Source organism: Antechinus flavipes, chromosome 4, assembly GCF_016432865.1.
Source record: "Antechinus flavipes isolate AdamAnt ecotype Samford, QLD, Australia chromosome 4, AdamAnt_v2, whole genome shotgun sequence".
In the NCBI taxonomy this organism is placed as follows: Eukaryota; Metazoa; Chordata; class Mammalia; order Dasyuromorphia; family Dasyuridae; genus Antechinus; species Antechinus flavipes.
The window spans coordinates 467,036,498-467,062,404 of NC_067401.1; the positions used below are offsets into that span (position 1 = coordinate 467,036,498).

Sequence of the window (25,907 nt, forward strand, 5' to 3'; positions counted from 1 at the left end):
AGGATAACTTAAGGGTTTATGTAGATATACTGTGCTTTATTGTGTCATATTGTAAAACATCCTTTCTAAGGTTCATATTGGTAGACTGGAGTCCCCAGAGGTTACAGTTGACTACTAGCTACTATACCTGCTCAATGAACGAGGGGTAACCTTGAGAGGATGTGTCATTAGTACCGGCACTCATACGCTCTCACCACTGTGCTTCCCATTTCCAATTGATTAAATTGACTTCAATTAAATTTTTTTAAAGGATATTTATAAAGTGGTATAGCAAGAATAGTTGGCACAAATAATTCCAATGAAATAGATAATACCCACACACTCCCAGAAGCCTCATGACTATCGCAAGATAATAATCATAACTTTAATATAGCACTTATTAGGTGCCAGGGACGGTGTTAAATACTAAATAAATAAATACAATTATTTCATTCCATCCTCACAACAGCCCTCGGAGGTAGAGTGCTATTATTATATCCCTATTTTATAATCAAGGAAACTAAAGCAAACAAGGTTAAATGACTGACCTAGAGTCACACAGCTAATAAGTGGCTAAGAATAGATTTGAAATTCGGGCCTTCCTGATTCTGAGTCCAGCCCTGTACCTCTAGCCACTACTCCATCTAGGTATCTCTGCTGCTTGTTTACTTTCTAACTCCTATGACTACTGCCATATATATTGATGAGGGTCAATGGTGGAACACCCAAAGACCTCTGGAGATTGTCTAGAGTAAAGGAGAGAAGAGATAATGAAAGAAACTCTTACCCAGAATCTGTTTTATTTAAAGGATCTTGGCTGGGGAGCCTTCATCACCTGACTGGCCTGCCTCACTCCAATCTGGTTTGCTATTTTGCAATCTGGTCCAGAGATTGTCAGCCTATCACAACATATTTTCTATGGGCCGTCATCTGCTTTATCCAATGAATGAAGACTTTAATCTTCTCAGATTGCTTTGGGATTTGTTCACAACCAGATTACACTTTTTAATGAATTCACTTGACCTACCTAGATTTTCTAGAATGACATTAACTGGGTGGGGGAGGGGGGTGAAGAGTCAGTCCTTAAATAAGAATCTCACTTGCCATGAAAAGCAGCTTTGTTGTGGGGCTGGAAAGAAGCTGGATCTGGAGTCCTGGGTTTGGACTGTAGTTACACTACTTAACGTCTATGTGACCTTGGTAAAATTTGGTGTTGGATGATTTTGAGTCTGTCTCTTGTGACCCATTTCTAAGTTAACAAAGAATCTTGACACTTTGGGGACCTCTGGTTTCTAGTTCCAGCTTATTTATCCCATTCTTCCCAGTAGTTTAGAACATCAGTACTTGGGACTTCCACAAAGGGCAGCCATTAACACCCCCTTACAAGCATTTGGTTCACATATCACTTAAATGTGAACATGCTTTATCGATCCTCTTCTTGGGATTTTTTCTTATTTATTTCTTAACAAAACTAAAGGCTTGCTCTGGCTTTAAAAGCTTAGTGCCTACCCGAGGGAGGGAAAGAGGGAAGGAAGGAGAGGGACAGAGGGAGAAAATAGGAATGGAAAGAGGAGAGGGAAAGGAAACCTAAGAGACAACATGATAGATTTAATATATATGGTTTCCCCCATCCTTCCCTCGCAGATGATTCACTGATATAACTACACTCTTTTCTTGACTAAATTTTTAAAGTTTCCCTTTCCCTCCCCTTTCTGGCTCTTATTTCTCCTTCCCTTAGTCATTCTTTCATTTCAATCCACTGCTCAAAAAATTTCAGTTGCTCCAGATTGGTTCCTAAATAGAATTCAGACTTCTTAAGGTGGCATTCAAGGCCTTCCTCAACCTTCTATAAAGTCTGTCTTTGCAACCTTACCTCTTATTCCCTTCCATGCACTTAACCTTCCATCTAAAGTAGAAAAATAGAGCTTCCTGGCCTCTGTGTCCTTGCCCACTCTGAACCCAATGCTCAAGAGCATCTTCTTCCTCTCACATTATCTGGTGAAAGCTCATCCAGCCTTCTCATCCAGCTTCAAAGACAACTCCAATTGTACCTCTTCCAGAAAGCTCTCCTTGATCACTTTGATGCATTGTCATTCTTCAGTAGACTTATCACATGTAATTGTATATTGTACATTTTATTTTAGTCACTAATCCCTTTACAAGACTGTAGGCTCTATGAATGCAGGAACTGTAGTGTGCCTCATCTTCCCCAATACACATTTAGCTCAGTGCCCTGCATACAGCAGGCAGATTAAAAAAGAGGGATGGAGTTGTTTTTTCTTTCTTTTTTCCTCTTTCTTTTTTCTTTCCTTCCTTCTCTCTCCTCTCCCATTCTTCTTTCCTTTCCTTCTTACTTTCTTCTTCCTTCCCTCTCACTCCTCCTGTCTCCCTTTCCCTCTTTAGCCCTCTTTCCTCCTTCCTCTTCTCTTTCTCTCTCTCTCTCCCTCTCTCTCTCTCCCTGTTTTGTTTTCTTTCCGAATTATACTTATCTATATCTCCTATTGACTATATCGCATATATGTTTTCAGTCAACATGATAGATCATTAATTATGCAGAGGTGGGAAGAGTCTCAGTGGCCATCTCAAGCTAGTGGAGAAATGCCAAAGACCTTTAAATGGAAGACTCTATTTCCAGCTTTTCACATCTCAGGCTTTTTTTTTTTATTCAAGATGATACAGGAGTGGTCTTATCCCTTTAGAAATTACATGAGCAGAGCTCAGTCCCGAACCTTTCTGTCCAAACAGAGTACAGCTCAGATGTCGTCATTCATGATGGCTGCGTATTCTTTCTGGTGTTCAACAAGCTTCAAGAATACTTTGTACTTTTTGTCATAAAATCTGTATTTAAAAAAAAAGGAAATTTGATAAATCAGTTGAGCCCCAAATAAAACATTTTACATGCTGCTTATACTCAAGAAAACAAAAAAACTCTTTGATCTTTATTTTATATATATATATATATATGTGTGTGTATATATATACATGTGTATATATATACACACACATATATATATACATATATACACAAACACACACACACACACACACACACACATATATATATATATATATATATATAATCTATATAGCACTTTAAGGTTTGCAAAATGCTTTTCAAATGATACCATCTTTGAGCCTCACAAGAATCCTGGAAGGTAGGTCTTATTATTATCCCCATTTTACAGATGAGTAAAACTGAGGAAGACAGAGTTTAAGAAACATGTCCATTAAGTAACTGAGGGTTTATATGAACTCAAGACATTCTTCCTGACTTAAGGTGCAGTGCTTTATTCAGGGTATCACCTGAGTGTCACTTGGGTGCCCTTTTCATATTGCCATTATTGTAAGTGGAAGAGTAGGGTAACTAGACCTAGTTTAAGTACAGTGCCTTTGTTGACCTATAGGGAATCCTCAGTATTTAGACAGAACGACACAACATTTGTTAAGCACTTACTATGTGCAAGCTACTGTGTTCTTTGGGGACTGAATAAATAAATAGCCCCATATTGCAGGGATAATAAAATATTTATATTTTAAATCATATTTTTGTTGTTTTTATTTGAGATTATCCAATAATAGATTTAAAGTTAGAAGAAATCTTCAAGATCATCCAGTCCAACTCCATCCATTTTATAGATAAAGAAACTGAGACCCAGAAACAGGAATTAACTTATCCAAGGTCATCCAGATTGTCAGTAGCAGAGCCAGGATTTCACACCAGGGACTCTTGCCTTTCTTCTTGCTCATGCTGTCTCCTTTTCTCAATGTCTCAGACCGTTTTTGTCTTCACAAAATGAGAGGTTAGACTGTTTCTCATCCTCAGGGCATTGATCAATGGCAATCAATCCAGAGGAAGATGGCGAGCACAAATAGGACACATGAGTAATACAATACTCCAAGGACCATTGAGTTCAGTCTTGGGGTAGTTACTCCACTGATATAGACTGCAATTCCCTAAGCCTTAGCAGAAGGTAGCTGAAATTTGTTGTGGTCAAAAAGATACTTCACACAATGTCTATGGGCTTGTTAAGTTTTTCTTAGGTTAAGGACACCATATAAAGTCACCAACACTTTCCATCTGGACAGAGATTTCAAGACTGAGTTTGTCTTTGGGAATCCAGGGTTTTTTCCCAATAGGCAAAAACAGGAGATTGAGACCTTAGGAAGCATTTTTTGATTCCCTGTAATTCTAGTGCCTTCTTTTTATTTTCCCCTCAATCTATCTACATATTCTTATTTTCCAGGTTGTTTACATATTCTCTTGTGAGTTCTTTGATAACAGGGACTGTCTTTTGCCTGACTTTATGTCCTCAGGACTTAGCACAGTGCCTAGAAAATAAATGATGTTTAATAGAAGTCTTCCTGACTCCACTACACCATGTCAGTCATTTTATAAACATTTATTAACCTCTTCCTATGTACCAGGCACTTTGACAGGCTCCAAGGATACCAAAAAAAAAAAAAAAAAAAAAAAAAAAAAAAAAAAAAAAGCAGTAAAAGATATCCTCAATGAGCTCACAGTTTATTAAGGGAAAACTATATGCAAACCACGGTATAGAAATGAGATGTCTTCCGGATAAATTGGAGCTAATCTCAGGAGGAAGACTCTGAGATTAAGGTGGATTGAGGAAGAAGGAAGGTGGCACTTTCATTGAGCTTTGAAAGAAATCTAGGAATCTAGGAGGTGGAGACAAAGCGTGAGGGAATTCCAAGCGTGGGGTCTCTCCCAATATTACATGTACAAATCTCAAAAATGCAAAAACTCTATTGGTTTATCATTTTGTCTCTTGTCATTATCCCAAAGACAATATCAAGTAGAAAGAGAACAGATTTTTGAGCCTCCTCTGCCACATACTGTGTTTTCTAGGAAAATCACTGAACTTCCCAATCCTCGGGATTGTTAAAACTTTTAAGCTGCAGATATTATGCTAATCTGTACTAAAGGGAACATTTCCTCATTGGGAAGTTTCTTTTACTAATGAAATCCTAGATCCTGATAATATTTTCATGTACTTTTAATACTGAAACAGTTTTTAAACAGATGTTAATACTGTTTAATTTGTATTCCTACTCTCAGACTTAAAATCCATTAAAATAAAAATCAAAGAAAAAAGTTTTTTGGGGAAAAAGGTGTCGATTATCTAATAAAAGAAAAATCTTAACCCAACATATTTTCTTTCCTGGAATAGCATGCGAATATGTTTCACATATTAACTGAAATGATTAATTAGGTGTCCAGCTAGAGAGCATGGCTTATGGGAATGGAGCAGACTGAAAAGCAAGCAGCATCGAATTCGGGTCAGATCGTTGGAGAAATGGTGTCAGGTTCAGGCTTGATAATAGCCAGGGGATATTCAGAAGTGGCCAAGGACACTTATCAGAAGTGCTTATAAATACAAAGTCCTACCCATGTGGCAAAAGGATCCTCATGGTCAGAGAAGACAAGTGTAGACAAAACATAAACAAGTGATTTGAAACCTTTCATATGGTGAAATGTCAAAGTACCAGTCTCAGTCAGAAGAGCTAGGTTTTGGATGGAATCAATCAAAGCCAAGTGGACTTTACTCCTCTTGGGGGCCTCTGGGAAGAAGATACCCAAGTTGACTGCACGAATACGACATCTGATGCTCTGAGACTTGGTCGCACTGTGCCTAGCTTTTTCTAAACAGTTTAACTGAGCTTTATCTGCCGCCATCTTTTCAACAGCCTCAAAGTCTTTTCCCAAGGATCACAGGGGAACCTAAATCTACTTCCTTCAGTTTAAGATGAGGAAATCAAGTCACAGAGAAATTAAATAACATCCTTAGGATCAACCAACTGTTAACTGTCAGAAATAGGATTTGAATCTCCAGGATTCCACTTCCAATATTCTACAGCTGTAGGATGCTGCCATTAATTATAGATCCCTTACTCTGACAACGCCCCCAAATGGACACTACACCTGATAGAAACCGAGGCACAAGGGGGTAAAGTGGCCTTTACAGTCAGATGTGGAATGACTACTTAAGCTTCCAGATGTCCCATTCCTAAGTCCATCTCTAATGTTTCACATCAAGTCAAAATAACGACCATTTATTAAGTACCTACTCTATGCCAAGTACTGTATTAAGCCCTAGGGATGCAAAGAAAGGCAAAAGCAGTCCCTTCCTTCAAGAAGCTCACAGAGGTACCCCTCAACTAGGTCAGAAGTCTCCAGGCTCTGCCAGATTGTACCCGTCTGGAAAAGGCTGGATAGAGTTCAGAGATGGATTGTGGCTATTTGGGAGAAGAAGCTTGGCTAAGACCTGACAAACTTCTCAAGGAAGAATTGGTTACTATATATATAATCAGATCTGACCATGGGACTCTCTCAATAAATATCACTAGCTTTCTATTGCTTCTAGGCAAGAAAAAACAACTTTTATGTTTAGTTTTTAAAGCCCTCCACAGACTGGCCCTAGCCTCTCTTTTTAGTCTTATTATTATTCCCCTTCCCATCCTCGGCACTTTGGACAAATTGGCATTTCCATTCACCAGCACTGCAAACCCCATCTCACTATCTTTCCGCTGGTCATATCCCTCAGGGTTGCCTGGAGTACCTCATGGAGTCCCTCTCTTCCTTCAAAACAGTTCAATCATCTTCAGAGGCTGCTCTTCCTTCCTAAGCTCTCTTATTTTTAGCTATTTGAACTTATTTCTATTAATTCTTTTTGTATTCATGCTGCAGATATTTGAATCATATTTATTGTCTTTTCCATGAGAATGGAGACTTCTTTCAAGAGAGGAGGCTTTCATCTTTTGAGCTTGTGTCCCCAGAGCCCAGCACCATGCGCTGGTCGATGATGGAGCTTAAGAAATGCTTGTTGTGGGACAGCTAGGTGACTCATCCCTGAAATAGATAGAGCACATCCCTGAAATCAGGAGGACCTGAGTTCAAAATGACCTCAGATACTAATACTTCCTAGCTGTGTGACTCTGGCAAGTCACTTAACCCCAATTGCCTCAGGAAAAAAAAAAAAAAAAAGAAAAAGAAAAAAAATGTTTATTGTACTCTGGGAAAAGGGAAGACATCTTTTGAAGAATTAAATTACCTGACCCCCAGACTGCTCAGTACTGAGAAGGTAGACGCTTATATTTTAAATTTGAAAACCCCCACTGTTTCTAAGCTTTTCCCTGAAGTTGTTAGTTCCTATGTGTGTGTGTATCAGAGCAGAGGCTCTGGAGACTGAGAACTGGATTTAAATTCTGCCTTTGCTGTTTACTGCTTGGGACATCTAGGGAAATTCACTCTTTCCCCCAGTTTCATCTGTAAACTCAGGGCTTTGGAGTCAGTGACCTCTGAAGTTCCTCCTAGTTCTCAATCAACCACCTCTGAGCTGATTTCTGTCCCTCCGAGAGGATGAAAATCTCTAGAGAGACCTTTTCATAATTCAAAAATGGTCATTTTTCTTTCCTTGCAAGACATGGAACACATCTGAAGATGGCGCTCCAGTACTTCTTGTACAATTTCAAGTTTCATGATATTTGCAGAATTGTGGAAAAGCAGAGATGAAGTCAAGTATCCTAGAATGCACGAGTGCATCTCCAGCACCCAGCACGGAGCCTGGCACATGGCGCTGGTGGATTGATCCACTGAATATTCTGTGGTCTGCTGTCAGATAAGCTGCCAGTTATCTCCATGGATCCAAGATACTAAACAACTTAAAGCTCAAGGTCACAGAATCCTAGATGTAGAGCCAGAAGATCTCCCAGCAGCCCTTATTTTAAAGTTGAGGAAACTGACAAAGAGAGGAGATGGGACTGGTCCCTGTGAACAGAGCCAGGGAGCTCTCGTTTTCCTTTTGCTCAGCACTCTGGGCTTTGATGAAAAGTTGCCAGAAAGGGAGAAGTTCTCAGCTGGGATGAGTAAGACTCCATTCACCTGTGGCCTAGGAGCAATCAACCAACAGGCTTTGAGTACTCCACTGCTTTGTTCTCCAGACTGTGCTAAGCTCTGTGGCCACAGAGGCACAGGCAGAAGCTGCCCTCAAGGAGCTTGTTTTATATTAGTGGAGACAATATGTGTGTGTATAGATAGAGAGTATCACAGATCTTTATATTAGGGAGAACCAGGGAATGTGCTCTCTCTCTCTGTCCCCCTCCCTCACCATCTCTCACCTCCCTCTGTCTGTCTCCCTCTCTCTTCTCTTCTCTTCTCTTTTTTCTTCTCTTCTCTTTTTTCTTTTCTTTTCTTTTCTGTTCTTTTCTCTCTCTCTCTCTCTCTCTCTCTCTCTCTCTCTCTCCTCTCTCTCTCTCTCTCTCTCCCCCTCTGTTTCTGTGTCTCTCTCATCTCTTTTCCTGTCTCTCCTTCTCTCTTTCTCTCTCTCTCTCTCTCTCTCTCTCTCTCTCTCTCTCTCTCTCTCTCTCTCCCCCCCTCTCTCCTCTCTTTGTTTCTGTCTCTGTCTCCCCTCTGTTTCTGTGTCTCTCTCTTATCTCTTTTCCTGTCTTTCCTTTCTCTGTCTCTCCCTCCCTGTGTCTATTTTTCTGTCTCTGTCTCTCTGTTTGTTTGTCTGTTTCTCCCCTTCTCCCCCATCTCTTTCTCTCTCTGTGTCAATCCTTCCCTATGTGTTTGCCCCTCTCTTTCTCTGTTTCTTCCTCTCTTTCAACCTTCTCTCTGTGTCTCTCCATTTCTCTCTCCACACATATATTTATGTGTGTATATATATAAATATACTATGTTCTATATATATATATGTATATATCTATCTATCTACATATGCTTATATATGCACATATACACATATTTAGTGGATGTAAGCATATCTGTTATGCTAAATAATAAAATATATTTTGGAAAGAGAAAGTAACACATGGGGATGGGGTCAGGAAAAGCTTCATGAAGAAGGTATGGACTTTGAACTGTGTCTGGAAAGAAAGTAGGGATACCCTCAGGTTGAGTTGAGGAGGGAGCACATTCTATGCCGAGGGGACGCTCAGGGGATGTCTTAAATAGGGATAGCAAAAAGACCACTATGGCTGGATTGTGGATTGTGCAGGGGAGCCATGGGTAACAGTCTAAGAAGGGATGGACAGGTATTGCTAAGGGCAGATCCTTTTCCCCACTTGAGCTTCCATTTCCTCATCTCCAAATAGATGGTGCTAATTCTTTGACTGCCTCTGGTTGCTGTCCTTCCTTAGGATTTGAAGAGGATCAATAACATCAGAAATGTCCCTCGTGTATGAACTGAACTTAACTGAGGCAGAGCCGTGCAAAGTCACCTGATGAAGCTAGCCCATAATTCAGTGCGATTCCTTGGGAAGAAGTGAGTCCCCTAGGAGCAGATGTATTAAGTCTTGATGAGCTTCCTTCTGTATTTATTTTGAGGTAAGTCATTCTTCCTATCGGAGAGCAATCACAGACCTTAATTATGGCTTGTGGCTCCTGGCTTTAGGGGACTCTCGACTGATTCTCAGATGTCACTACAGAATTGAATGTTTTTTCTTTCTGTCTCAAACTTACTTGCAACATGGTTTTCATTCCAAAACTAAAACGCTTTCGTAGAACCACAGAGCGAACAAACATTCCTGGGCTTCCAGCTTCAAAGTAAAGTTAATCAGCCAGCTCATAAGCGAGTTCTGGTTTCCAACCAGATAAAAACAGAAATGTGTGCGCACGCACCCTTTCCTTTGCTCCCTCCCCAGTGAATTTTCCTTGATCGGATCCCAGAAATCTACAGATAATGCTAATCTTAGAATCATTGACTTAGAGAGGAGAGGGGTCATTTAGGGAAACTTAGGGAGTGCCATATTGCTTAGAACACTAGATCTGGAGTTGGGAAGTCTCATCTTCCTGAATTCAAATCTAGCCTCAGCCCTTAACAGTGGGACTTAGCACAAGTGACTTTATCCTGTTTACCTCAGTTTCCTCATTCATTAAATGAGCTGGAGAAGAAAATGACAAACTACTCCAATATCTTTGCCAAAAAAAAAAAAAAAATCCCAATGGGTATCATGGAGAGTCAGCTGAAAATGACTCAACAACAAAACCCACAGTGCAATCTCTTTGTTTTTAAGAAGGAGCCTGAAGCCCTGGGAAGTGAAAAAGATTATCCTAGATCACTTAGTATCATAGTGAGAACCCTGGACTTGGAGTCCAACCTTACCTTAATTTGACATTGAGAGATTCTTACTCAACATGGAGACTTCCATTTCCTCAAGTGTTAAAAAAAAAAAAAAAAAAGGGAGGGGGGTAAAAATAACATTTCCCTCTCAGAGCTGTTATAAGGATCGAATGAGGAAATGTGGAAAGTGTCTTTAAACCTTAAAGAGCTATGTAAATACAAACAATTTTTATTATTATTAACATTATTAAAGTAGTAAAACAAGAATACTTGTCTTGGAGGCAGGAAGAATCGGGTTTGAATCCAACCTCAAAACTTCACACCAGCAAATTGCTTTATCTATCCTGGGCCTCAGTTTCCTTATTTTTCAAGAGAGGGGCTTAGACAAGAAGACTCCTAATACCCATTCCACCTTTAAAATCTTTAATCATCTGAGTCTCTAAATGCCAATTCAAAGTTCTTTCCGTAAAATTGAGCATTTGGACCAACAATTTCTTCCATACCTGAACAATCTCTTGCTCTGTCTGCTCATCTTTGCCTATCAAAATGAGGCTCAGTTCCTGTTCCAGAGCCTTTACAAATACTCCCGATTCCCAAAGTTGGAATTATCTTTTTTCCCCCTAAAGATAGATTGCCTTCTCTATTTTGTCCCATATTTTGTTTTCAAGGTGTCTGTGTCCATATTTTAATTTTTCCCTTTCGCTAGATTATGAGCTGTTTAAAGGCATATGAACAAATGTGTTTTGTTTGTCTGTTTTGTTTTGTTTTGTTTTTGAATATGATATGTGACCACTCTGGAAGGGATATTAATGCCTAAGCCCAAGACATTTGTAAAAAAAAAAAAAAATTGCTTACCTCTTCTCCTCAGATCTGGGAAGTACAACTTTTCCAACTTTCCCCATTCTTGCCATTGCCTCCTGTTAAACAATAAACACAGAACAAAGTAGGCTTTTATTCCAAATCATCACCACCAGAGTAAGATATTTGGCAATAAGAACATTCAGACTTAGATTAATTTGAGTTTAGAGAAAAAAAAAACCTTCAAAATTCAGTTAATCCATTGTGTCTTTGACCCCTTTCTTTTTCAATCTTATAATTTTTTTAATTGATTTTGTTTTTACATTTAGTTTATGTCTGAAAATAAAACCAAACCAAACCAAACCAGAAACTCTCTTCTTTCTTCCCTCCCTTGTAACAAAAGTTAGTCAAGAAAAATAAAGTTCAGCAAAACCAGCTGACATCTGAGCCAGGTCTGAAACCACATGTAATAGTCCCCATTCCCAGTGTTGACTATTCTGGTATTCTGTCATCTTTGTTCAGTTCACTGTGTTTGAATTAATTAGGGTGTCTGCTATAGAGGATGCTTCATAAATTGTTTACCTGATAGGTGGTGGGGTAACAGCTTAGAGGAGTTTTAATTTGTATTTTGTTTAATATTAGTGATTTGGAGCAATGTTTTACATAGTTGCCACTAATCTATAATTATTATAATTATCTATAATTATCTATCTATAATTCTTAACTTGAGATCTTTTTCTTCATATGCTAGTCTAGTGTGTGATCCAGTGATCCTTAGGGTCATCAAGATCCTTTTAGAGCTTCATGAACTCAAAACTATTTTCATAATAATAAAATACTTTAATTTCTAATGTACTAATGTGTACATTCATAAATGCATCTGTAAGTAAGATTGTAAAGGAGTTTTGAGATCAGATAGTTTAAGAACTGCTGTTCTGGGACATTAAACTATTGGGGAATGGCTTGTGGCCTTGGATATTTAGTTTAATTTTCTATAGAGCTGATATATGAGAACTAGATCATAAATATTAGAAGCAAAGATTTCTTTCCCACATTGCCTTTCTATTCTGTATTGCTGCATTGCTTTTATTTATGAAAGAGCTTTTCAATTTTTGTGTGTTTTTTCTTTTTTCTTTCATCTTTCATAGTTGTTTCTCTCCCTTGTTTGGTAGAAAATGATCTCCTGTTCCAGTTGTAAACAATATCTTCATCCAATTTTATTTTCTAACTTTTAAAAATGATATGACCTTTTATATGAAGTACTCATTGAGAATGATTAATGATGCTGGCCAAATCATGCACAAGATGCTCTCCCAAAACTTTTTTTTTTTTTTTTTTTGGCAAAATTGGTTCCCAGATTTCTCAAAAGATTTGTAAAATTAAAGTGTTTTTCTAAAAATAGTTTATATTCTAAGCTTTTCCACAAATATTTTTTATGTGCTAGGCTTTATTGAACACTAGTTTTCTCTAAGGCAGAGAAGACAGAAAAACTGTCTCCAATTTTTGCTTATTTTATATATTACATTGATTTATTATTTTATTTTTAAAGTATACCAACTAGATTTGGTTATTATTATTTTATATTAATTATATTATATTATTTTATAATATGATTTGTGTTCTAAAAATCCCCACATTGTTCTCATCCTCCCATTATGTCTGAATTTTAGATTTTTTTCCCCTTTCCAAATGAATTTTATTATAATTTATTTAGAGAACCCTGTCTAGTTCAATTTTGTCTATTTCAATAGTACCAAATATGCTAATTATTTTAGGTAATATTATCGCTTTTATTGTATTTGTAGTCATGGGGCCCAACCCTGAGCAGTAACTATCACTTGTTATAACACCTTCAGTATGTAAAGAGCATCTTATAATTGCATTTATATGTCTTCCACATATTTCAGTAGCTTGATTTCCAGGTAGTTGTTTATTTTATTGTTATTATATATAAGATTTTTTTTTATCATTTTCTCTCGATGTTCCATTATTGTAAGTAGAAGAAATAATCTTTATGGTGATGATTTTAACTTTGACCTAAACATTTCTATTGTTATTTTAAGCAAGGGTAAACTGTTGGACCAACTGAATTTACCTTTTGTAGCCAAAGAAAGATCTTTGGTCACAAGCAACTTTCATAGAGTATATTATGTGTATATGTGTATCCATATTTGCATGGCATTTTTAGTAGTTTTTCAGTTGTTTGACTCTTTACAATCAGATTTGGGGTTTTCTTGACAAAGAAATCCTCCTGCTCATTTTACAGATGAGGAAACTGAGGTAAATAAGGTAAAGTGACTTGCCCAGGGTCACAAAGGTAGTAAGTGTCTGAGGCCACATTTGAACTCAGATCCTCCTGATTCCGGGGCCAATGCTCTCGCCACTGTGCAATTGAGCTGCTCTCTATATAATATATACACATCCACATGTATTTATTTCAGATCAGAGACAGAAGTAAAATCAAAGGCAGAACAGGGTATTATAAATAGAAGAAAACAATATGAGAAAGGATATGGAGAGAGTCCACAGCTTAACATCTTACAACATTGTTCTCTACGGTGGTGAGAGAAGCATATTGTGGAAGGTTTGGGAATCAGCCTAGACTCACAGGGATCCCCACAGATACTTATTTAAATCATAATATAATAACAAGCTTTATAGAATTATTTAATCGAAAGATCCCTTAATCTTTTAGAATTCTACACTATTTAAAAATGAAGGGCTGACAATTTTGGTGTCCTTATTTGGAATCCTATTATTTTACTGAATAGGGCAATGAGGTGGTGCAATGGTTAGTGTTCTGGGTTTGGAATCAGGAGGACCTGATCAAATGTGGCCTCAGATACTTAGTAGCTGTGTGACTCTGGGCAAGTCATTAAATCCTGTTTGTCTCGGTTTCCCCAATTGTAAAATGAGATGTGGAAGGAAATGGCAAGAAAACCCCAAATGGGGGGGCAGCTAGGTGATGCAGTGGATAGAGCACCAGCCCTGGTCAGGAGGACCTGAGATCAGATCTGGTCTCAGACACTTAACATGTCCTAGCTGTGTGATCCTGGGCTAGTCACTTAACCCCAACTGCCTCAGGGGAAAAAAAAAAAAAAGAAAAAATCCAAATGGGTTCATCAAGAGAAGAATCAGACATGAATGAAAGGAAAACAAAAACAATAAATAACAATTGGTTGCCAAGCATTGTGCTAAATGAAAAAGTGAAAACAGTTCCTGTCCTCAGGATAATTTAGTAGAACAGAGCAGGTGAATGCAGTGATCTAAATAACTCCAAACATCATTTTTCCCCCTTCTGCAGGAACCCAGGGCTCTCAAAATGTCCTTAGCCTGAGGCACACATACAGAGGAATCTGGGCCAGGGGATTTGGATCCTGCCTCACACACTCAATAGCCACGTGACCCTAAATAAGTCACCTACTGTTCCTGAGGCTGTTTCACCCTGTAGAGCTTCTGTCCAACCAGGCTTTTGTGGCTCAAATGAGATCCTGCATAGAAAGCAGTTTTTAAGTGTTCAAGCTCTACAAAAATGCTAGCTAAATTGGCAATACTGGTGAGTCTGAGAGGAACCTTTGCAGATGCAGTGGATTCTTTATCCAGAAGGCCCTAAACTTATTTTAATTGTATTTTATAACTATATTTTAATATATTTAATTACTTATATTAACATTATAATACATCAATGATATAATATAAATATCTTTGTTATATTAAATATATTCATATTTAATTTCTAAGGAAATTTCTTTAGAAATCCTCTCTATGTTATTTTATGTGTTTAAAAAATATTGTTCTTAAAAGGGGTTCATAGGTTCCATTAGACTATCAAAGAGGGCCACGACAGAAAAGAATACCCAGTTTAGCAAATTAAGAACGAACTGAGGGGCAGCTAGGTGGCACAGTGGATAGAGCACCAGACCTGAAGTCAGGAGGACCTGAGTTCAAATTTGACCTCAGACACTTAGTACTTCCTAGCTGTGTGACTCTGGACAAGTCACTAAACCCCAAATGTCTCAGCAAAATAATAATATAATAATAATAAACTGAGAAAAGTTGGGTTCAAGTCCCTCTAGTAGTATATATTGGCTTTGTGACCCTGAGTAACTCCATAAATTTCTCATTTTTTTGTACCTATAAGCTGTATTCTTTGAAGCCCACTCCACTGTAAACACCCTCTATCTACCCCACCCTATGGAGGAGCAGAAAACTCCTCTTCATGGAGCACTCACATCTCCACCCCTCAGAATAAATGGCTGGAGGTGGAGCAAAAAGCCCAGCCCATTTTCCTTGTGTTCTTTGTAGATAAAGACCTTTTTTTTTTTTTTTTTTTTTTTTAACTTTTTGTTTGTTTGTTTGTTTTTAATGTCTAAGAGAAGAAGATAATGGAATTACAGACATGTAATTCTGATGATACTGAAAAAGATATGCTATTTTCCCTGAAATCTACCCCAGACCTCCAGGATGGATCCCCTAACAGGACATGGGAGCCTATGTTGGGAGAAGGCCCTTCCTCTTGCGGGAGTTCCTAAACCAACGAAATACTGTCTAGTCCAAACTTTTTTTTTTTTTTGTTACCGTAGAGATGTAATATGAAGATGTCGGTGACATCCTCAGTGCTGTCATCCCAAAGGGCCCAACTGATTTTTCTAATTTGTCCAAATAATTTGCTTCCAACAGTAACTCGAACAACCCTCGGGCGGCAGCCTTGATGGAATTGCCGCCACTTATATGAATTGATTCTAGAAGTGCTGACAAAAGGCTAAATATAGGCCCCTCGAATATGTCCGTCCTCAGAAAGGCTTTCTTTGAAGCGGGCCCGAACCCATGCTTCTGTCCGCAGGAGCCGAGCCGCCCCAATGGAAAGCACGCCACGCTCTTTGTTGGCGTGTCTAGACAGCACAATGGGCGCACTCATGGGCTTCTTTCTTTCTGGCCCACACAATGGGAGCTTTAAAACAACAACAGCGACAAAAACCAAAGTATTTTGTAAAATAGCATTTTAATCACTTCTTTTCTCTCTCTCCACAAAGGCAATGCTATAATTATACCCTGAAAGTTCGCATTTGATGGTCACGTCTCAAAGGCTAGCGGGGGGCTTCGGGGGGAAGAACATAGAGGCTCTGTGGCCACGCCAATAAAAGACCACATTCATGGATCCGGACTCTTTGTCCCAGTCTCAAGACTGGGGGAGCTCCGAGTTGGTAAACACCCTGCTTCTCCATCAGAGCCTCCGGGAAAAAAGAAAAAAGTCCTTCTGTGAGGGGAGGGCAAAGAAAAAAGTCCTTCTGTGAGGGGAGATTCTCATCTTTTACAAAGTGGGCAAGCCCCCACTCTCTCTCCAAGGGCTGTGGGGGTGGGGTAGGGAGACGTGCTGGTTAATGAACCCCCATTTTATACTGCCCCACAGAAACGGCTGCCATGAAAGCAAAGTCACTGATACAGAAGAAATCACGAGACTTTTACTGGTGGAAAGAGCTTTTCATTTGGAACCTAGAGAGATAAGGGCTCTAACAGCAAGACAGGTCACCCCACCACTGGCTGAAGATGCCCAATGAGTGGGAGCTCAAGACATCCTGAAGAAGCTCTTTGCCCAATGGCAGCTCAGATGGGAGGAAGCATTTACTTAAACGGAGATATCTTTTTGCACCTTTGAACCCTTAAATGTGCCTCAATTTACCTCTCTGCTACTTACACTCATCTCTTCTAGCTCTGTCCTCTGGGAACAAGCAGGAGTCGATAAGCAATTAGCAAGCATTTATTAAGTGCTTACTGTGTGCCAGACCTTGTGCTAAAGCTGGATTGAATCTTCTTCATGACAGCCATTTAGATATTGATGACAGCTATAATTTCTTTACTCTTTTTTTTCTCTTAGCAAAAAAAAAAAATTCTTATTTCTTCATCTAAGATTTATACAGAAGATACTCGAAACCCTTCCCATTTTGGTTGCCCCTTCCTGGATAATCTTGATATTATTGATACCTTTTCTAAAATATGGCACTCCAAACACATCACAAGGAGGTATTGAGCAGGAACAGAATATGGGGAGATTCATCTTCTCTTAGAAATTCAATAGGATTCCCTCATTTCAGAAATGAATGAATTAATTATCCCACAAGCATTTATTAAGCACCTACACCATCTACTAAGATGACGAGGAGTTTACGCTTGTATTCCACTTTCCTCAAGTATATACACTGTGCAAGTAACACACAGACTATATGGAAAATTGACTATATCGAATGAATCCAAGAGTACTAACGACTAGGAGATCAGGAGAAGCTCATGAAGTAGGCGACATTGAAAGAAACTAGAGCCCAAGATGAGGTGGGAGTACTTTACAAGGCATAGGGGACAGACAGTCAGTGCAAGGGCTTGGAGAATGGAGAAAGACAATTGTATATGAAGAACAACAAATAGGCAGTGAGTTAGGGCAATGATGAGAACACTGGGCCTACAGTCAGTAAGAACTAAGTTCAAACCCTGCTACAGATACTTACTAGCTGTATGTCTCAGATCAAATTACTTACAATGTCTGTCTCCTCAATTATCTCATCTGTAAAATGGGAATAACAATAGCTTCTATCTCAGATTGTTGTGAGAATCAAATGAGATAATATTTGTAAAACATTTCATAATCTTAAAAAGGTTTTTACAAATGTCAGGTCTTAAAGAGGCTGGTATGGTTGGACCTTTGAATATATGAAGGGAAATAATGTCTAAGAAGGATGGGGAAGGATTAGGATGCAGATGTTGAAGAGCTTTGAATGTCAAATAAGAATCTCTATTTGCTGGGAACCATCACTATTGTTGATTGAGAAGAAGCGGTCAGACCTGTACTTTAGGAAACTCTCTTTGAAGATTATATAGAAGCTGAATTAGCTGCAAGAGACTAGAGGACTCTAGCTTAATAATAAAAATAAATGTCTGATTTATAGAATAGCTTAAGGTTTTTAATGAATAACAGCTAAAATTTATATTTCACTTAAAGATTTTCAATCTCATTTGATTCTCACAACGAGCCTGGGAGGTAGGTGTTATTAATATCTCCACTTAACATGAGGAAACTGGGGCAGACAGAATGTTAAATGATTTGTCTAGAGTTACCCAGCAAGGGAGTATCTGAGCCTTGATTTGAACTTAGGACTGCTTGATTGAAAATCCAATGTGATAACCATTGTACTATCCAGTTCTCTTCAACATAAATAGAAAAAAAAAAAACACTTTGAATATGTTAACTTGGTCTTCACAACCCTATGAAATAGTTGTTATTACCAACCCATTTTGCAGATCAGAAAATGGAGGCTCAGAGAGGGTTAATGACTTATGCAGCTGGTAATATCTGAGGTGAGATTTGAACCCCCATTTTAGAGATGCTATCCATTGCCCCATATTGCCTCTGACAGGAAGGGCAGGAATAGAAGCACAATGAAGACTATAAAAGGACTGTGTATGTTCAGAGACTTTTCTACTTTGGAAATGTAATATTTATTTTTGTATATTTATTCGAGATCATCTCTATTCTTAAAGCAATGGCAACAACAACAAAAACAAAAATCCTCAGAAAAAGAGATGTCATCAACCCCACCAGCTGCGTTTATGGATCTCAGCGCACTTGGGGTTCATGAGAAGTAGAAATTCAATCTGTTTTCTCTCAACTACTTTAACAGAGACAGTGCGCTGTGGGGAAAGCAGTCCACACTCGGAATCCAAAAATTCTAACTACTGCTAATTTGCTGTGTGACCTCAGGAAAACTGAATGTCTCTCTGACCCTTGGTTTGTAAAATGGGTTTTTTTTGGGGGGATCTTTGATGGCCCTTTCAGGTATAAAAAGTTCCATGATTATATGTGCCTCCGTGCTCTTTGTTACTAATATCTTCAGTACTGACAGGAATATTCTGAATTATAGAAATGATGGCAAATTGGGCACCTGGTCCATCTTTCTCATTTTTACAGTCCTCCTTTCATAACTCTCTAGTACTCTCAAGGACTTGGGGATGAGATGGGCACTTACCATGCTGGCAATGTATAACTAGGGGTAATATTTTTGAGAGACGCTGATTGCCAGAAGGTTGGCCAAGAGAGGGCTAATCCTTCAGTGACAAAAAAAATTGAAAAAAAAAAAAAAGGAAGAATCAGGATGTTCAGTAGCAGAGGAAGTGTTCTTGTGGATGAATCATGGATCTTTCCAAGTGTCCAGTAATAGGGGTAATGTGTGTTGGGTCTGGACTTGAACTTGAGATCTACTCTTGCTTTGGGCACTTAGAAAAGCCTGACCCCAGCCTTTTAATCGCTCTCCTAGAAATAGCCAACATTTGCACAGATTTTCCATTATTTCTTTTCATCCCTTCCACCTGCCCTTGGAGGTTAGGGCTATGATAAACATCATTTACAAGTGAGAAAACTGAGGTCAAAAGTAAAAATCCTTGCTTAGGTTACATGCTTGACACAGGATATCAAGCTGTTTTCATAACTCGAAACCAAGAGTTCCAGTTCCTATGCCTTAATTAATTAAAATGTGTTTTTTTTTTCCTCTTACACATCTGAATCTTTCCCCATGAACTGTTATTGGATCATTCATTTACTCTTCCCATCATTTCTTTTCCTACTCTCCTCTGGATTCATGACCAATCATTCCCTTCTCTAAGGGTGAAAGCAGTCATCTCTTATTGTCTCCAAGGTTAATTCTATTGTTGCGTTCCCCCACAGTGTCTTCTTATATCTAAGGCTCCATGGTTGGGGACTCCATAACCCCAGCAGCCACTCCCAAGGGTGTTTGCTGAAAGGGGAAGAAGCCCTTCAGGTAGGTGATTTCTTGCATCTTTGTATAATATGTGGAGCTTTCTTCACCTTTAGTTCCAGATCTCGGGGTGCCATCTGGTGACTGGTTTTGCTGCATCTGTGTTTACTTTATGACCTTCGGCAAAAGCAGAACTTACTGACAGGGCGCTGGAGAGGGCTTTGTTGATTTCTTCCATATGTTCTTTGTGATGGATAGGAGTTTTTTTTTTTTTTTTTTTTTTTTTCCTTTTCCCCTCAGAACTCACAAGTAAAGGAGGCCACACTGGCTCATTGATGTGGCTCTTTGTGCCCTCAGGTAGGAACTTCCAGGAGGCTTTTTTGTTCCAGGGAGCATTGAATATTCAGCAATTTTTTAAGATGAGTAAAAAGTTATTTGCATTTAAGGATCTTTGTTGTGGAGGGAAGGAGTTTTAATTAGTGAGATTGTCATGAGAAGAGACCTGGGACTGCAAATCTGCAGAGCTTGCTTTGTCTCACAACTGCCATTAGGGTCAAATATTTATAAAGTGCTTACTTAGCGCAGTGCCTGGCACATAGTAGGTACATAATAAACATTTATTCCCTTTTCTTCTCTTCCTAATTACATGACCCAGAACAATCCTTGTTTCTGGTCTTGGTTTCCTCATCTGTAACATGAGTAGGTTAGACTGAATGAATTAGGAGAAGTCTGCCAGTCCCAAAGACCTACAGTTTATATACTCTTACCAATGACATCAGCAACAGCTCAATTCCCAAAACTCTTCCAGAAAAGGTGTTTAGTGGTGATTGTCCCCTCCTGCAAGCCAGGGTTCCACTTGTACTCTCAGGTCTTTGCCAAAGTGAGAATGTGAAATCCCATTGAAGCCTTGCACTCTCTCTGTGTCTGTATATATGCGTATATTATATATATATACACACACACATTCATATATATGTGTATATGTGTGTATAATATGTGTGTGTGTGTTTCAGGGTTTTGTTTTGTTTTGTTTTTTTTTTTTTTGAGCACTGAAAGCAGAATAGAATATCCAAAAGACCCTACCTTCTGCATAATTCAGATAAGTTACTGTTCTATGCCTATTTAAAAATACTCCCCCCCCTTTTCCTTCCTCCTTTCCTTTCTTCTCTCCCTCTCTTCATCCCTTCTTCTTTTCTTCTTTCCTTTCTCCCTCCCTCCCTTTGTTCCCCTTCCCCCTTCTCCCTTCCTTTCTTTCTCCTTTCCTCCCTCTCTTCCTTCCCTCTCTTGCTGCTTTCCTTTTCTTCCTTCCTTCCTTCCTTCCTTCCTTCCTTCCTTCTTTCCTTCCTTCCTTCCTTCCTTCCTTCCTTCCTTCCTTCCTTCCTTCTTCTTTCCTTCCTTTCTTTCTTCCTTCCTCCTTCCCCTTTTCCTGAGGAAACTGAGGTCAAAAGTAAAAATCCTTGCTTAGGTTACATGCTTGACACAGGATATCAAGCTGTTTTCATAACTCGAAACCAAGAGTTCCAGTTCCTATGCCTTAATTAATTAAAATGTGTTTTTTTTTTCCTCTTACACATCTGAATCTTTCCCCATGAACTGTTATTGGATCATTCATTTACTCTTCCCATCATTTCTTTTCCTACTCTCCTCTGGATTCATGACCAATCATTCCCTTCTCTAAGGGTGAAAGCAGTCATCTCTTATTGTCTCCAAGGTTAATTCTATTGTTGCGTTCCCCCACAGTGTCTTCTTATATCTAAGGCTCCATGGTTGGGGACTCCATAACCCCAGCAGCCACTCCCAAGGGTGTTTGCTGAAAGGGGAAGAAGCCCTTCAGGTAGGTGATTTCTTGCATCTTTGTATAATATGTGGAGCTTTCTTCACCTTTAGTTCCAGATCTCGGGGTGCCATCTGGTGACTGGTTTTGCTGCATCTGTGTTTACTTTATGACCTTCGGCAAAAGCAGAACTTACTGACAGGGCGCTGGAGAGGGCTTTGTTGATTTCTTCCATATGTTCTTTGTGATGGATAGGAGTTTTTTTTTTTTTTTTTTTTTTTTTTCCTTTTCCCCTCAGAACTCACAAGTAAAGGAGGCCACACTGGCTCATTGATGTGGCTCTTTGTGCCCTCAGGTAGGAACTTCCAGGAGGCTTTTTTGTTCCAGGGAGCATTGAATATTCAGCAATTTTTTAAGATGAGTAAAAAGTTATTTGCATTTAAGGATCTTTGTTGTGGAGGGAAGGAGTTTTAATTAGTGAGATTGTCATGAGAAGAGACCTGGGACTGCAAATCTGCAGAGCTTGCTTTGTCTCACAACTGCCATTAGGGTCAAATATTTATAAAGTGCTTACTTAGCGCAGTGCCTGGCACATAGTAGGTACATAATAAACATTTATTCCCTTTTCTTCTCTTCCTAATTACATGACCCAGAACAATCCTTGTTTCTGGTCTTGGTTTCCTCATCTGTAACATGAGTAGGTTAGACTGAATGAATTAGGAGAAGTCTGCCAGTCCCAAAGACCTACAGTTTATATACTCTTACCAATGACATCAGCAACAGCTCAATTCCCAAAACTCTTCCAGAAAAGGTGTTTAGTGGTGATTGTCCCCTCCCGCAAGCCAGGGTTCCACTTGTACTCTCAGGTCTTTGCCAAAGTGAGAATGTGAAATCCCATTGAAGCCTTGCACTCTCTCTGTGTCTGTATATATGCGTATATTATATATATACACACACACACATTCATATATATGTGTATATGTGTGTATAATATGTGTGTGTGTGTTTCAGGGTTTTTTTTTTTTTTTTTTTTTTTTTTTTTTTTTTTTTGAGCACTGAAAGCAGAATAGAATATCCAAAAGACCCTACCTTCTGCATAATTCAGATAAGTTACTGTTCTATGCCTATTTAAAAATACTCCCCCCCTTTTCCTTCCTCCTTTCCTTTCTTCTCTCCCTCTCTTCATCCCTTCTTCTTTTCTTCTTTCCTTTCTCCCTCCCTCCCTTTGTTCCCCTTCCCCCTTCTCCCTTCCTTTCGTTCTCCTTTCTTCCCTCTCTTCCTTCCCTCTCTTGCTGCTTTCCTTTTCTTCCTTCCTTCCTTCCTTCCTTCCTTCCTTCCTTCCTTCCTTCCTTCCTTCCTTCCTTCCTTCCTTCCTTCTTCCTTCCTTCCTTCCTTCCTTCCTTCCTTCCTTCCTTCCTTCCTTCTTCTTTCCTTCCTTTCTTTCTTCCTTCCTCCTTCCCCTTTTCCTCCTAGAATATAAAGAGAGTTCTCATTGCCAGAAGACTTAATTTGGAGAAATGCCCATGAAGGTTGGGCAGGAGACTGAATGAACTTTCAAAGATGCCAGGATGGTCCCAGGGGTAAGGAGTGAACCTCTCACATTTGGAAGCACCAAGAACTGGAGGGTTCATCTAGGTATTCTACAGGGTAGAAGTGAGGAAGGAGGGCATTCTAGGCATGGGAGACAGTCTGGGCAAAAACATCAGAGGTGGTAAATGAGCTGTGTTCAGAAAACAGCAAACAACCAAGGTTACCTGGGATGTAGAGCATATGAGGAGGGGTGGTGGGGGATCAGAATGGAAAGATGGCAAAGCCCCATCACTACAAAGATGAAAGATACTGATTTAAAGCCCCATGATTCCTAACCAAGAAACAATTGATTTCCTTCTGGCTTTGAAGACATTTATGCAGTCACATCTCCCAGATTTAGCCCCTTCTCTCCCCTGCCACTGCTTCTATCCTGGTGCCAGTCTCCACTACTCATGCCTGGGCTGGGGAGAAAGTGATCTACTGCCTCCCCCATCTCTCCCTACTCAAGCCCTTCCTCCATTCTGCCACCAAAGGGATTTTGCTAACATGCAGGTCTGATTCTAGCAGTCCCACCTCCTCCATCTCTCAGTTCTGGGCATTCTCTCTGGCTGTCTCCCATCCCTGGGATGCTGATATCTGCTCCAACTATTGACTTCCCTAGCTTCTTTTGAGATCCAACTAAAATTCCATTTCCTGCAGGAAATCTTCTATCTGCACCCAGAGAGAGCACTGTGGGGACCGAGTGTGGATCACAATCTAGTATTTTCCCTTTTGTTGTTGTTTACTTGTATTTGCAAGGGTGAATGTTGAAAACTAGGGACATGTTTTGAAAATTAAAAACTTTATTAATTTCCAAAAAAAATAAAAAGGAAGTCTTTTCCAACTCCTCTTAATTCCAGTACCTTTCCCTCTGTTATCTCCTGTTTATCCTACATTTAGCTTGTTTTGCACACACTTATTTGCATGTTATTTCTTCCATTCGATTGTAAGCTCTTTGAGGACAGAAATTGCCTTTGTTGTTGTCTCTTTTTGTATCTTTAGCGCTTTGCACAATGCCTGCCACATAGTAGGTGCTTAATAAATATTGATTGGTTGATTGCAGGTGAAAATCTAAGGATCTGAGCCAAAAAAAGCAAGCCTTTCCAGGGAAATGTAGTTAAGGAAAAACAAAATAAAACTAGATAACACTGGGTGGGTGGGGGCAGCTCTGGCTACCTCATATAAGCGAGTCACAAGGGTTTGATATTCCATTATTCAGGCAGAAATAGCTTTGTCCTGGCAAGTGCCATAGACTTACACTCACACCTGAGATGTTAAAGCACTTCCTCAAAGCGACAGCCCCAGATACCCTGAGAATGTTCACATGGAAGCTGGACAAGTTCCAGGCAGACTGGGATGGGCTGCTTGCAGCTCTGCTTGTGACTCGGTGTGTAAACTAACCATTGTCTTTCTCTGGAAAGTGGAGATAAGAAAACTATAATATGTACCTGATAGGAGTGTTGTCAAGGGAGCATTTTGTTAACCTTAAAATAGTATAAAGAGAACTATTATTGTTACAGCCCTTGGACAAGGCTTGAGCTGGCTGCAAAGTCCCTGGGAATCACATATGTATGTGTAAATCTATATGTCTTTATGTATGTATATGTATATATGTATGTATGTATACATACATATATATGTGTATGCATGTATACATCCATATGTATTGTATGCATATATATATATATATATATATATATATATATATATATATATATATACACATACAATATAGATATAGAGATAAACATATAATTATTCCCAGAGTGGGGAGAGAGGAGAGTAGGTGCTTTAGGTCTGGGAGGTAGATTTTTTCCCCCCTATGTTGTTGTTCAAGTCACTTTAATCACATCCAACTCTCTGTGACCTCATTTGGGGTTTTCCTGGCAAAGAAACTAGAGTGGTTGGTCATTTCCTTCTCCTCCATGAGGAAAGTGAAGCAAAGAGTGTTATGTGACTTGCCCAGGATCTCACAGTTAGCAGCATATGTCTGGGGCTGGATTTGAACACACGTTCTCTGACTTTAGCCCTGGCTCTCCAGCTGTTCCACATAGCAGGAGGATAATCTCCTGAAGAGAAAGAGAGAGATATGAGGGTGGGATCCAGCCTAAACATGAACGAGGAACAGGATGACAGCAGCATTTGCAGCCACCTACCTTGAACCAAAACCTCCAAGTGACGTGGATCATGAGGTTCTTGGACAAAGAGACAAATGGGTGGTTTAAGACTTTTTAAAATATAGTAGTATTGGCATTTTTTTTCTGGGAGAAATTATGAAGAGGAAGAGAAGAATGGATGGTCCATACTCCTGCCTCCTGCCTTATTTCAGATGAATGTTCTGACATTCATTCCAAATCATGTCATTTCCTTCTATTAAAGACAGTATGTGCTCATCTTATTTCTCTCAAACCCTTGTGGTGGCCTGTGGTTTTGCATTTTCCCTGTGTCCCATTATTCAGGACTCAGGACAGCTCTGGGAGTCTGAAAATGGTGGCGTCTTCTCTAGCACAGGACCCATCATTAGAGTTTTTGTTCCTCCAGAGCCATTCTCAGGACTCCATCATGGCATAGCCAATGGTAGGATTACTACAAATCTGGGGCCTTTCCAGATTTGCATATTCAAAAACCTAGGGTGACCTTACACTAACTAGCAATAGGACAGATAAGGTTTAGAGCTGGGATTTCATTGGCCTAGGGAATTCCCACATGGGGAAGGTCTCTACCAGGGCCCGTCAGGGATGTCTGGAGCACAGGGAATTTCAGCAACTTGCCCAGTCACACATCTACTGTGATTGACCAAAAATATGTTGTTCTGCCTCTAAGAACAGCCTTCTGTCCCCTCCCCACACTGTCTCTCATTCATATCCTTCAAGAAACCTCAGTCAAGTGCCAATTGCCTATATTAAGGAAAATAGAAAAATCTAATTGGGGCTCAATAAAGCTTTTCATTTTCTAACTTCCCCAGGG

General features: G+C 39.4%; 1 protein-coding gene across 1 annotated transcript in view; it reads right to left on the reverse strand.

The window, feature by feature from the left end:
• Window positions 1-234: 234 nt before the first annotated feature.
• FGGY (FGGY carbohydrate kinase domain containing) overlaps window positions 235-25,907 on the reverse strand; it is a 518,439-nt gene continuing 492,766 nt past the window's right edge. The window contains 2 exon segments of the mRNA XM_051999569.1: window positions 235-2,817; window positions 10,914-10,975. Coding sequence (XP_051855529.1) covers window positions 2,733-2,817; window positions 10,914-10,975 — 147 coding nt within the window. The 3' untranslated portion in view covers window positions 235-2,732.